The sequence below is a fragment of the Taudactylus pleione genome, unplaced genomic scaffold, assembly GCF_031769625.1.
Source record: "Taudactylus pleione unplaced genomic scaffold, aTauple2 ptg000897l, whole genome shotgun sequence".
Classification (NCBI taxonomy): Eukaryota; Metazoa; Chordata; class Amphibia; order Anura; family Myobatrachidae; genus Taudactylus; species Taudactylus pleione.
The window spans coordinates 1998611-2013624 of NW_028285298.1; the positions used below are offsets into that span (position 1 = coordinate 1998611).

Sequence of the window (15014 nt, forward strand, 5' to 3'; positions counted from 1 at the left end):
CTTCACAGTAGATGGAGCGTCATTCCTTATTAGGGATGCAGTCAGGAAGCCGACGGTCGCAATGCCGACCGCCGGCTTCCCGACTGTCAAATCCCGGCAAGGTACTAATGATAGGCGTTGAAATCCTGACGCCTGTCATTAGACCTACGCCGGGAGCCCGACACTCGCCATACCGATCGAAGGTAAGCCGGGCACCGACAGCAGCGGGCGGGGGGAGGGTTAGGGGCTCCCGGGGGGGACTTAGGGTTAGGCAGCACATCAGGAGAGTTAGGGTTAGGCTAGGGGAAGGGGGGTTAGGGTTAGGTATCCCCGGGGGGAGGTTAGGGTTAGGCACCCCCCGGGAGACTTAGGTTTAGGCTGCGGGAAAAGGTGGGTTAGGTATAGGCACTTGGGGGTGGGATGGGTAGGGTTAGGCACCCCTAAAGGATGGTTAAGGCTAAGGGGTAGAATAGGGTTAGTTGTACTTACCTTTTTTAAGCTTTGGGATCTTCACCCCTGCCGGGCTTCCGCTGTCGGGATTTGAACCATGTGGCCAGCGGTATATCATACGGATTCCCCTTATTATACACACATTTTCCTAATGAACATTATATTTATTACAAGCGATAACAACCAAAAAATGTTATATATATATATATATATCACTCATACATTATAATAATAAAACATCCTCTTCCTCTTTTAAACTGCACTGATTTAACAAATCGGAGAATTGTCACACAAAGCCATTCCTCCAGTTTGTATCTGGATACATCATGCACTGGGCGACTTCAGGTGCAAACATCTAATATGAGGGACTGGGGCAGATCCCAGGGTGGGATATAATATAACTCCATCATTGCTTTAAAGTAGATGACTTCACAAAATAGAACTCTAACATGTAATCCTAATGGCTTTCTTCCCATCTGAACACTTTAATTGACTTTATCTGCATGCACGTGACTGGATAAGGAAACTTCCTGATGGTACAGAGCTCATGCCCTGTACCCCTCTATTTTTGGGGTCCCTCATGATAACAAGCTCTGGTATTTTGTAAGACGCTCACACAGTGATTCAGCTTGCACCTATTTCCATGGAGCAAGGGTGTAACTCTTACCACAGGAGTCCATGTGACTGCTTTGGGCCCCAGCAGAACCAGGGTTCCAGAGGATTAGGCACATCGTGGTGGGTAGGATTTTATGGTGGTTCGTTGAGGGCCCCATCACAATGTTGCTCTGGGGCTGGGTCATTTCTAGTGAAGCCCCTGCGAGGACGTTATCAGCTCAGCAAACTAAGGGCCTGATTCAGAGCCGGACGCTATTTGCGGACGCTCGTTCAGAAAAAGGGGCCGGATATTTAAATTGAGCGCTCGCTTTTTGCGGTCTGTGGACGCCTCTATGTCTGAGCGAGCGTCCGAAACATGCGCTCGCTATTTTGTAAAGACGCCCCCTGGCTGCTCGCATCCTACGTCATCTCCGCTATTTATTTGATTAATCGAGTACATTGAAAGGCGTATGAACTGCTCGCAGTGCTTGTGGTAGGGTTTACTTCCCGCAATCACTGTGAGCAGTTCAGGCTAAAAGACAACCAAGTGACGTGGTCGAAGACGCTGCCATGTTAATTATGCACACCCATTAAACGCCCGTTTTGACCTTTAAGCACGCCTGCGTTTGGATCTCCACTCCCCGTTTTCAAACACTTTCCCCTGTTACCACCCACAAACGCCTCATTCTGTCACTCAAATTAGCAGCCCCTCGCTGTTTTACGAGCGCACGATTTCCGACCGCAATGACTGGTTGGCGCATGCGCATTACGACCCATACGCATGCGCAGATGTACGAACATCGCTCGGAGCTAACGAGCGGCTGCTTACGAGCGGCTCTGAATCAGGCCCTAAATCCGACTGTTTCTACATTCCTGTCAGATCACCGGGGTCCTGACCCAGCCAGGACAAAGGGCGACTGTGGGAGGCAAAAAGTCATCTTTCATGGACATATGTGCGAGATGTCCGTAAAAGATGACATTTTGCCTCATTCTGAGATCCGAACTGTGAACGCCGCCATTCACAGACATATCATGTTGGCCCTGTAGCACGGCAGATATATACTGGTACATCTGTCTGTGTGTGCGGGCGTCCCGTGTGTCGGCCTCAGGAACCACCGCCAATGACGTCACTATCGGTGCCTATGGCCAGACCTGAAAGGCAGCAGATTGGCAAAGTGTGTATGCGCAATATCGTTTGTGCAGAACACTTCACTAATGGTTGGATCGATCAGGCACAAGTGTTACAACCTATAACAAGCCAATACGACAATAAAGCAGGAAGGAGCTGGGGCCACACAGGAAGTCTCATGTGCGTGTCATTGATGTATGGGCCATCCCTGGAATCACTATCATCATAGCACCTGGCCCACAAACATTTAAGTGAGAACCTTCATAGAAAATCCCTGACAGCTCTGCCCTCATAGCACTGAGGAGATGCATAATAAAGAAATATCTTTAAGAAATCTGACATAGAACTACCAGACCAGCTGCTTATGTCTCCACGACGAGTGTTAAACTTTCTGTGTACGTACTGCACAATCACTAGGGGTTATTTACAGCGATATGCTGTAAACCGCAACCAACCAACCAGTCCCTTGCTTTTATTGTCCAACTGCTACTAGACAGAATCAAGCTAACTGCCGATTGGTTGCCGTGGGTTGAGTGCAAACTTTCCACCTAAATGCACTGTTGGTAATGAGGCGTAAAGTGTAACAGTCCGGATGCTGGTGGGGGAAGGGATACTTTGCTTTTCCAGTACACACCACCGTGTCGCAGCTCAGCAGTAGCGCAGAGCCAATATCACACGGCATCACATCCTCGTACTGTAGCCGGCCACATGCGGTACGTGTATTAGTGAGCGCTGCAAGTATCTTCATATAACATATCTATAAACACCTAATGTCCGTAATAACTGGCGATATCATTACCCCAGTGTTCATTAGAGAGAAAGTACTCCGTATTATAAATTGAGACGGGTATTAGAAGTCATCTCAAGTTCCAAGACCTATATAGGTCTGTATTCAATTTGGAGCGAAAAGTCAGAGGCCGAACTTTTCGCCATCATCGGAAGTTTTGCCGTCGAAAACTCATCGCGCGCGTCCCCGCGTATCCCTGTATTCAATTGCAAATTGCCGAAAACGGGACCCGGCGAAAACGAAATCGGTGAAAAGTGCTGTAGTTTTTGGGGAAATCAGCCTGACACCCCCCTAAAGATGCTCTGACATTGGGGTTCACTATGGGTACCCCCGATTAGCCCTGCTAAAGGTATTTGGGGTTTTTAAATGTTCTCAATAGGAACAATTTAGTGTCTTTGGGACAGGGGTGATGAATAGCATTTAGCAACTTTTCTTGGCCAAAATAAGTATTCTCATCAAATTTGGGGTACATAAAAATGGGTGCAAGCATAGTTCAAAATCCCTAAAATCAAGCTTTAAAGTGCACCAAAAAATGCACCTGTAATAAAAAAAAAACCCTCCCCAAAGGCTACTTCGCTAGTTTTTGAAGTTGTACCCCCACCTTGACATCTTTCGCCCACTTTTTCAAAGTGTTTTTTCGGGGTGTCCTTTGAGGGTTTTTTTTTAGCGTTTTTTGACGCAGCTAGCGTCAAGGGGGGTGTCCAAAGGGTGCAGGGTGGTTGCCGCAAGTTTGCATCCCAAAACCCCAATTCTGCACTTTTTTCCGCCAGGTATTCATTGGCGAATCTTTTCCGCTGGTTACAAGGCGCAAACTTTTCGCACCAGCGAAAAGTCGGACAAATTGAATACGGGTATAAGTGTATTCGGCGAAAATGACGTCATCGGCAAAAAAAGTTTCGCCGACAATGGCTTTTCGCTCCAAATTGAATACAGCCCATAAGTTAAAAGAAAAACTCCTCAGTGGTCTCTAATTTACGTCTGATGGTGAATTCCTGATAAATGCGAAATCTATGGTTTACATTTAAACTCATGGCCCACAGATTGGCTCTAGGCCCTCAAAGCCATTCTGCAACCGAATCCTTCATGTGGACCGTCATTACATAGTATAGGATTAGTCCTTAAATGACTTGATTAACCTATGCGCCTAGCTTGTGTGTACTGCAGCCTGCGCTACAAACACGGTGGTCACCCAGTATAACCAGTAGCAACGGCCTAGTTATTGCAGCGGAGGCTTCAGTCAGGGGGGTCACAGACTGGCGACAGTACAGCGGCTCTGCGGCAAAATCAAGTCCCTCCAGATGCACAGGCAGCACCGAAGCAGCAACACAATGCAAAATAACACGGGAAAATGCTATATTATGCTGAGACAATAGACCAATACTAAGCAGGAAGGAATGGGCAGACCGTGTGAACCTGTGTGTTCATTTACCAGGCAGTAACATCCCTCAAACCCGACAGGCTGTGACTAATAGGAACGCTATATTCCGTACAGTGTGAGACTATGGTGAGAAGTTGGCTATGACTGGTAATGAGCCAGCGGGGAAGGTGTAACTGCCAGCAATATAGACACGGTGATCGCCAGCAGTATATTGTACATATTGAAATAGATGATTTCCAGAATTTTGGCTGCCATTGCCCAGACAAAGACAGGGTGTGCAACTAGCGTGCCCTATCCTGGGACTTGTAGTTCCACATCAGCTGGCCAGCCACTGGTTGTCTATTTTAGTCATAGAGTATTGCACAGACATCTGCTACACTCTACGTGATAAGTGTAAGAGGATTGGTACTTTTTATCATTGGTTAACACCCCTTACTGCCTTCCTATTTGCCCCCAGTACCTACCGTGTCATGTTGTGCCCAGTCTTTGTAATTCTAACCCTCTAATGTTTTGCCAACTAAGGATATATAAAGTCACCTGAAATTTGTGCAGAACGCAGTCTTCTCACACCCTGTGTACACTTACTAAATGGATCTGTATATACAAATACTGCAATATTTCCATTTATTTTAACTCTTAAGATGCACATCCACTTACAGACATAGAAACAACATTGTAATCGTGCTGTCGTTTCACAGTCTGTGATGTGCCTGCACTGAACGTTCAGTGTAGGCACATCAATCATCAATGACGTCGTCAGGTTGACCAACATGTTCGGGCGATGATCGATGTCAAAAACGACCAGCGGGCACACGCATCACTGGTCGTTTTCAACATTTGCATGGCCGATTTGCAAACAATTAACAAGCGATTGAACGATAACGACGTCGTTATCATTCAATCGGCCTGTTTAATCGCTAAGTGGATGCGCACCTTTAGGGGTATATCTGATTGGTTGCTATGGGCAACATCTCCACTTCTAAACCCACTCTTTAGTAAATATACCCCTTAAGGTGCCTACACACAACGATTTTTTTAACGATTTAACAATAACGACGTCGTTATCGTTCAATCGTTGAAAAAATCGTTCAGTTTCTGAGTTATAACGATGAACGATTATCATTCATGCGCATTCCCGTTTGTAGCTCATTCTGACTGACCAACTGAACGATTTTCATTAAGGGAAGTTACAAAAATGGTTTGTAGTTCAAAAAATCGTTCATTACACTTTAAAAAATCTGACAGAAAATCTGACAGAAAATCGTTGGTAACAAAATCGTTACGTGTGTATGCACCTTCAAGGTGCGTACACACAACAATTTTTTGAACGATTTAACTATAACGACGTCGTTATCTTTTTAAGGTGAACGATAATCGTTCATGCGCGTTCACGTTTGTAGTTTATCGTCCATTCTGACTGTCCAACAAACGATTTTCGTTCAGAAAATCGTTCATGCTGTACAGAATGAACGATTTCCATTCACTGTATGCATGATTAAAAAATCGTTCATGAAAATCGTTCGGTAATTTAGTGACCAACGATTTTTAGTGAACGATTTTTTTTCACTTTTTCAAGGGAAAATCTGAACGAAAATCGTTCACTAAAATCGTTGGTTACTAACATCGTTGTGTGTGAAATGTTGCACACAAGTTAGCTAGACTGTAAGCTTTTCAGGCCAGTGCCTCTTTTAGCAGGTGCGATAGATTGTTGATTTCTTGTTGCAAAGCTTTACTGACCGTCTGTGATGGGGTAAAACGTTGACAGCCTAAATCAGAACAGTGGCCATTGTTTGTCTTCTCTTTCCTCATAATCCCTTTATCTCCTCCCACAGCTCTGTTGTACTTTTCATTTTCTTTTGTCATAATAAGCCTCTCAAAAGTCAATATTTTAGGGTCAAGGACAAAAAGGTAAAAGTTAAGTGTGACATCATCAGGGATGGGGTATGATGTCACTGGATATGTAGTAAGGTGCAAAAGACACCAAACACATTACAGGGAACAGACAGACACATCTACATTTATTTATAGCCGTCACAGAACATAAAACTATGCAAAGCATTTACACTCCCCAATGCTATTTGCAGTTATTTAAAGGAACATGTGGAGGCTGAGAGATGACCGCACACTGGGCCTGATTCAGACACGGTCGCAAGCGCTGAGCGCTCGCAACTGGGTCGATGGTGGCCCAGAGCGCATGTGCACGACGGAGCCGGCTCCGCCGTGCACATGCGCGAGACCCGGATAGCGACGGGCAAACCGTCACTGCGGGTCTCGTACCAAAGGGGGCGTGCTGTCGATGTTGAGTGACAGCACGCCCCCTTTGGTGGGCGGGCCGTGGGGGTGGCTGCCCAAACGGAGGCGTTCCCATGTGAACGCCTACCGTTTGGGGCCGGCCGAGAGATTCCGGCTCTGTTAGAGCCGAAATCTCTCTGGGGCTTGCGGCAATGAGACCCTACCACAAGGGTCTCATCTCAAGCCCGATGGTCGCGATGGTCTTGACCATCGCGACCATCTTCCTGGCCGCTCGCTATAGCTGTGGGTGGTCACCCACAGCTATGCGAGCGGCCAGGAGGCCGTTCTAAAAAAGAAAAAAAAAGACCGGCCCTGATTCAGAGCGAGCACTCTGTCAGAGCGTCCGGCTCTGAATCAGGGCCACTGCGCGATTGCGGCCATTGTCTGACCACAGTATTCACTGGTCGTGATCTGAACTGCAGCCTACTGTGAGGCTTCTGAGCTGAACTCAAAACGCCCCCCAAGCGCGTCTGCCAGATTTACTATCCTATGCTCAGTATCCGTACGGCTTCATGCGTATGATAGCACCGCCCGCTGTATTTCCGTTTTCATCCGCCATCACCTGTATCGGAAATTACATTGGGTGCAAAAAGATGCGTCTGATACAGGAGCCCCTTATCCACATGCACGGCCTCAAACTAGCACGCAAGTCTGGCTACACAAGCACAAGACGGATCTTTACCCTGTAATTGCCAGGTATATGTCCAGCTGATGCGCAGAAACGTCAATTCCGGACACTCTCGTATCCTTCATTAATGTGTATATGCATGGTGTATGGCATTAGCAGTCTGCAAATGCTTTCTGTGGCACGTGCGCAGCCTGCAAATGCGGATGTGTCCACGCTCATTTCTGCTGTAGTCGCGTCAAACAGCCCCTCTTGGCGCCCCTGGTCCCATCAGACACTGCTAACGCCGGGCGTCTTTTTTTACATCTCTTTTTTTTTGCCGAAAATGCGTCTAACGCCCGTATTCAATTTGAGGCGAAAAGTCCGGATCTGCGATACTTTTTCACCGATGACGTCATTTTCGCCTGTTTTGCTTTTACCCTGTATTCAATTTGAAGAACTTTCGCCTAGGCGGAAAGTCAATGCAATGTACTAGGCGAAACTTAGCAGGCGGAAAAAAAGTGCAGAATTGGGGTTTTGGGGGTGCAACGTTGCGGGAACCCCCCCCCAAAGGTAAACTGTTTAAAAAAAAAATTAAAAACACTTAAGGACACCCCAAAACATGACTTTGAAAAAGGGGGCAAAAAAAAAGTTGGGGTACAAAGTTAAAAACTAGCGAACTTGACTCTGGGGGGGTCCCCAAGTATGCCCCAGGTGTTTCTTGATTGCAGGTGCTTGCGGCAGGTGGATTTTTCACGATTTTTTTCAACTTCACTTTAGCAACTTTTAAATATGCTGACCCCCATTTTCAAGTACCCCAAATTTGCTGGGATAAGTTATTTTCAGGAAAAACTACTCCCGAATACTATTCTGCATCTCGTATAGAAAAACGCTATTTAGCAGCTATTGAGCCCGTTTAAAAACCCCAAATACCTTCAGCAAGCCAAATCGGGGGGTACCATAGTGAGCCCCCATGTCAGAGCATCTTTTGGGGGGTGTCAGGCTGATTTCCCCAAATCTGACAGTACTTTCCGCCTGTTCAAGTTTCGCCGGGTCCCGTTTTCGCGTACTTTCAAATTGAATACGGGGTAAAGCGGGCACGGCCGCGATACTTTTCCGCCTACAAAACAGGCGTAGTAGGCAAAAAGTCCGGGCTGCGAAAAAGTATCGCGGCTCAGCTCAAATTGAATACGGCTCTAAGTGGCAATGCGATGCGACTAGGGTGCACCAGGAGACTGAGTGGATTTATTTAGATATTGACACTTGTATATCTGCGTGCAACTATAATTCTCTCAATCATGCGAAGTGCTACGATCTAGAGGTTGCAGCTTTCTTCCACGCCAAGTTCCGTTTACAGTCATACACAGATATGCAATTTTCAGTCGTAATTGAGACATGTACTGTGCCCTACAAACATCAAACCACGATATTCTGTGTTACCTGGACCGGGGTGAATGTGACCTCCTACCTCCCTTTGTGTCTGCCTAGTACTTGAGGGGATCTGGTCTTTTCCAACATTAAATAATGACCAAGCCCAACTTTTCCACCTGGACACAATCCGTGATGTTGAAATATATACACTGACAAAACTGGTTTAGCGTAGAATATACAGTATACACAGAGTACTATATGAACTGCAGTCTAGGGACAATGCATCACATAAATTAATTCATGGTTAATTCATAAATAGGGGCGTGGTCAGTGATGTCACAGCAACTCAAATGACAGCAGGCGGTGCTTTTTGACCTGGTGGAAGTCAGTATGTCAACATGGACAGAATGTCAGTATTGTCATAATATCGACATTAGTGTTAAGGTTAGGTTTAGGGATAGACTTACATAAAAAAAGCAGTGTCTGCATTCTTACCATGTCAACATGCTAAATGACGACATTCTGACCATGTCAACCTAATGTATGCCAACCAAATATACCGAACCCTTTTTGACCTGCATCAGATGCCATAAGGACGCTATACAACGTGTGGGTATGATTTCTGCGGTCTATGGTGGAGTGAGCGGAGGGGACAGTGATGTTTAACAGTGAGTATCAGAGTAATACTGATCAATATAAACTGGATACATGGCTCATATCAGAAGATCACAATCTTGGGGTTTATCGATCCTCCACGACATGTGTCTCATAATTCAGCTGCTAATTCTAAGTAAAAATAAAAAAACAGAAGTGTGTGTGTGGGGTGGGGGGGTACCCGGGGCGGCGGAAAGACCGGAAACATGGCAGGGGATAGAGCTTCCTGATAGAACGAGTGAGCCTGGGACAGGACAGCATAGCTCAACAAGTTAAATAAATAGACAGGGAGAGGAATTAGCATGACATGCTGAAAACAGGTTCTACACCTTCCATCTGACTCACTACCAGTCACAGCCAAAGTCTCCCTCCTACAACAAACATGGGCGACCTGGGGGGCTGCCAAGTGACAAGCATACACCTGCACCCAATAAAAAGATGGAGGTACCCTTGGGGAGGGGGGCGGGGCTCGATCTCACAGGTGGGTTGTCGAGATCTCTTCTAAGTGTTCCGCACATTCAGTCTTCCCCAAAAAAAACAGAGAAACCCCTTTTGCATAGGAGGGTGAACTGTTACACTTAACCTATTACTAAGCTTCAGAACGCTGGTTTATTCAGATCATAATTCAGGAGTTGCTCGGTGCACGTTGTCATATTTCTGTCAAAACATCGTATATATTATATACAGATTCACAGCATTGGGTCTGTTCTATGTTTGGTAGAAAGCAGACCCTGATTCAGACAGTCTCACTTTGGTAACTCGCATCAAGTAAAGCTCTGCCCTGGTAAGGAAAATGGTCTGCAGCTTTGTGAAACAATACAGGAATATATACGCTGTTTGCCCACACCAACTTTCTATCCTGCTGTATATCATACCACTACGGTGCCCCAAACACTTTTATTGATGCCAATAGTGGGGTGGAAAGAAGATTGTACTGAGGAGACGAGGAGACACCACCATTTTGAACGCAAATATGAAAGTACGTCCGCTAGCGGCTTTGTACAAAACAAATTGTGCATTTTCACGAACACCAAAAGTGCCTCCACCATAAGACTGGAGTGTAACGATATAAAAAAAAACCCAGCAAACTTTTTCTGTTATCCGTGTGATCCATTCCTCCTGATGTACAAATATATAGGGAGCAAACAGCGGGATCAGGAAGTTAACGGGTTTACTTATTAAACTTGCTAAGTAACGAAACAGAATTCCAAAATAGAACAGTATAATATTTAAGTTTTCCAAAGCGCCTTATCCACTATTGCGTACTGGGCTTGTTCACCTTGATACAACTTGAGTTAATGTAATGTACACACCAGCCTGTAACCTTTGCTAAATACACAGCTTTAGCTTTCGGGCTGCCCTCAGATTTTCGCCAACGGGTTCATCATCCACGCGGTGCCTTATATAAGAGCTGTAAGTCACCATCGCAAATTCATATGTCAAAGTTTTCATGCTTTGACAGAATTAGAGATAGTTCACATTACTTCCACATTTGCTGTGCAAAAAAGTGCAAGTTATTGTTCTCTGTTATCAGTCATTTGCAAAAAAAAAAGAGGCTCATTAGAGTGTCTTACTGACGGGAAGTTCTAGGTACAAATCACATCTCACAATCATTATTGTATCTCTACTATCTTCAGTTCTGTTTAGGTGTGTAATTTTAATAAGTATAGTTTTATATATTCTCTTGGCACTTTGAGAACGCTCTACTGCGTACATGGGACCAGCACGCAAAAAAAAAAAAATAATAATCTGATTAAACTGTTAAAATACAAAAGCGATTATTTGGTTGACCAGTCAGGTGCGGTGTTATCTTTTCTCAGTACCGTGACAATATACCCTCAGGAGGGGAAAAGCAGATGGTGACTAGGGATAAGATGAGAGACTTCATTTAGCCATTACTTGGAAATAAACATATGTCAGCAAGGACAATCTCACAACAGCTAGGAACACCGGCTCTGTTCCCAAGGTTATATTTCCAAATGATATTCCCTACGATAACGATCGGTGACCGTATGTGAGCCGCAGGGTGTAATGGCGGCTGTACGTCTGCCCAACTACACCTCCATGCAGAATGATGCTTTATGTCAGCGGAAACGATGCAAACTCTGATCCGCAGGGATTATCACTTGTGCACAGTTTTAGAATAATCCCGGTTTGGCACAAGTGGGTTATCAGATATCCAGTCATTAACTAAACTTGTTTGCCGATGTAGATATACAGAAAATATGTGCATTTAAAAAAACGTGTTTATAATGCAATAGTGAATACCATATGTCAGGGGTTTCAAAACTTGTCATTACAGTCCAGGTTTTAAGGATATCAGTGCTTGAGCCCAGATGGTTAAATCAAATTGACTGAGGTGCAAATTAAGTCACATGTGCTCTAGCATGGATATCCTTAAAACCTGGACCGTAATGGCGGAGTTTGGGAGCCTCTGTAGTGTGTTATGCTTTAGGTCAAAGGTCGGCAACCTCCAGCTGTTGTAGAACTACAAGTTGCAGGACAGCTGGAGACCCGCCGGGCCTTCCACCACAGATCTCTCTCTTTCCCTCCTTAACTCCTTCTGGCCAATTACAGCGTCAACTCCGAACGTGGCAATCTCAGTGCCTGGTCACTGTATAAGCCGTCGACTTTGTTCCCAAAGCCGGCTGTCGTATATATTGTCCTGATCCGTCACAGTGGGAGCAGTTGTCGGTCAGGGGGGGCTCCCCAGACTGGACAGACTATCACCGATTATTATAAAATTACTACAAGTCACAAATATTCTGTTTGTTAAAAGTTTACCTATAATGGGTAACAGAACTACTTAACCTCCTGTCCCCAAATACCCCCAACAGGTCATGTTTTCTGGATTTCTTTAATCATGCACAGGTGAGTTAAACCATTTTGTTGGATCAGAAATAGTCCCACCTGTTTCCAGACAGTAATTGAGGACTGGAGAGGAGAACCACTGGCATAGAAGGTACAGGAGGAAGTTATTGCATTAAGGGACGAATTCAATTAGAGGTGAAAAGTCCGGTTTGGCGAAAAGTTTTTGACGATTTGCCAATTCCAGGACGTGTTTCGACTGCGCGGAAGCTTCATAGGCAAAAACAGGCGAATAAGTTTCTCCACCCAGAGACTGACGAAATTAGGTGCAAAATCTCTATTTTGGGGTAAAAATGTGGGGACTTGATTCAGAACCCTTTGGACACCTCCCCCCTCCCCAATGACTAATAAGGCAAAAAACAACAACTTAAAACACCCTAAAAACAACTTGTCATTTTTGGGTCGAAAATGTAAAAAGTGGTGGAAATTGGGTAAAAAGTAGGGTGCCTGGTACTTTGGGGGGGGCTATAAGGTAGAGACAGGTGTTTTTAGGATTGCAGGAGGCTGCAGAAGGTGTATTTTTTAGATTTTTTTTAAATCTTCACTTTAGAGACACCAAAATATACTAGTACCCATTTACATGTACCCCAAATGTAACTACGGTACTTATTTTTCTAAAAGATAAAAACATTGCTTTATATCATTTTTCCACACCTATGCATATAACAGCCCTTTGACTCAAAATAAGATCCAGAATTACCCTTATTAGGGCTATTAATACTCTTCTATACTGATCCCCAGGGTCAGTGATGCTTTGTATGGGGTACAGACTGATTTCCCCCAAATATGCTGTTCTTTTCGCTATTCAGTACATTCGCCTATCCGCGTTTCCGCCTGTTTTGGAATTGAATAGGGCAAAATACAGGGACGCACATTGAGAAAACAGTGCGTCCAAACAGGCGAATGAGGTGAAATCATTGCGCTTTTCGACAAACCGGACTTTTCGCCTCTTATTAAATTCGGACTTAAATACCAAATACTGAGGTGGGCGATGTCACCCGTGTCCTAATCAGACATTTCCTACAGCAAATACTGAACTAATATAGAATAGTGATGAGCGAATTAGTGTCAATAACAGTGTGTATTGCATTAGCCGTCTGATATATAACCTCCATACAATACGTTATCGCCAAAATCTCTGGAGAGCCCAACCACAGACTGACAGAACTCCAGCACCATAATAAATAAGAGACTTCTTACTGTACGGGGGCTGCTAGTTGCAGACCATGGGTAAGGAATGAGTTTGGGGGCTCCCAATGCGCGTGCGCCCCCCCCCCCCATAAACTAGGAAATTACCAACAGGAAACCTGTTTGTTCCTAGGCAGACCAGATATCATTTGCAGCGAGGAACAATCTTTCATTTCCACAGAACAATGGAGTTTCCTTGAGAAGGGTAATAACGTGTAGGGCACTTATATCCTGCTGTTACAATGACAAAGGCTGTTTATATATGTAACCTGCCATCCAGCCTATGGAGGAGACTGGGGGTTACTACAGCATCCACTGGCTGCTGCCGATTCAGAAATCTAAATAGGGATCAGGCTCCGGAAAAAGGGGCAAGATGCATCAGAGGTGTGTGAATATGTCTATAGTCCAGTGTATCATACATAACCATATTACCTCATTATGCAGAAAACACCCAGAGCAATGCTCCTGCCTGTCACTGTGCAAGGGGGTCAGTACGGGCCGCACCAAATACTGACAACATGACGCAGACAGAACAGGGCAACTGAGGCACAATAAATTATATATATATATACACACAATGATGACTTGCATGAGATATGAGATGTACATTTGGACTACAGAACAGTATCCACTCACCCCATACTGGCAAATATGCCATATTATATATATATATATATATATATATATATATATATATATATATATATATATATATGGCACTTGTTCCTGGGAAATATAAATAAACTACGTCACCCATGATAACATATGTCAGGCACACGTAGCCACACACATGATATATACAAGGATTTATACTACAGTGCAAGAGAAAAGCACCCAAGTCATATATATATTATATATATATTGTTCGTTTGCATATATAAAATCTAATACACTGCACAGATACACAGAGGAACAATAAAATGCCATTTACAGCATGTTGTCCCATCCCATCCACCTGTACGCCCTGTGCCCCCCCCCCACCGGGCTCCCTCTCACCTGGGCTGCCGGCACACAGCTGGAGGAGCAGCAGGCAGCAGCACACGGCGGTCCCCAGTGGGATCCCCGATCCCTTCGGTGCCCCCATCTCTCAGGCTGATCCGGGGAGAGGCTCCACCATGGTGTCCCCGGCCGAAGCAGCAATCTCTACCCTGACAGCAGCAGCACGGAGCCGGGAGCGCGCACTGGCAGGGGAGAGGCGGGAGCGCGCCCTGGCAGGGGAGAGGCGGGAGCGCGCCTGAGAGGGACGTGGGGAGGAGGAAGGGGCGCGCTCTGGGGCACGTGCATTGCTCACTGAGGGCAGCGCGGGAGCGCGCACCCGGCTCAGTCATACATGTTACAGTCATTATACACATTTCACAATCTATTATTATTATTATTATTAAATGGAGGAGAGTCATGTAATACATAAATTAAAATCACTATTTCAGCCTATAAACTATATTTAAGAATATATATATATATATATATATATATATATATATATATATATATATATATAATGTTGTGCTATAATGTGAGTAATACCACAAACATGACTGGACAGACTAGGGGCCTTATATGGCTCCCAATTATTAAGTATTCACCTCGCAGTGGGGGTTACTTAACATTTCATCATTGCTCCGCTGCGGGGACTGCTGCTCCGAAAAGCAGCTGTCCCCGCGATTAGTAGCACAGCCATAGAAGTAGCTGCATTACTTACCTGACCCCGTCGTTGCTTCTG

The 15014-nt window shown here is 45.1% G+C and overlaps 1 protein-coding gene across 1 annotated transcript in view; it reads right to left on the reverse strand.

The window, feature by feature from the left end:
* The window catches only part of NPDC1 (neural proliferation, differentiation and control 1), a 90975-nt gene extending 76462 nt beyond the window's left edge, over positions 1 to 14513 (reverse strand). Inside the window, exon 1 of the mRNA XM_088459151.1 lies at positions 14291 to 14513. Coding sequence (XP_088315277.1) covers positions 14291 to 14378 — 88 coding nt within the window. The 5' untranslated portion in view covers positions 14379 to 14513. The remainder of the gene's footprint in view (positions 1 to 14290) is intronic.
* Between the last annotated feature and the right edge of the window lie 501 nt (positions 14514 to 15014).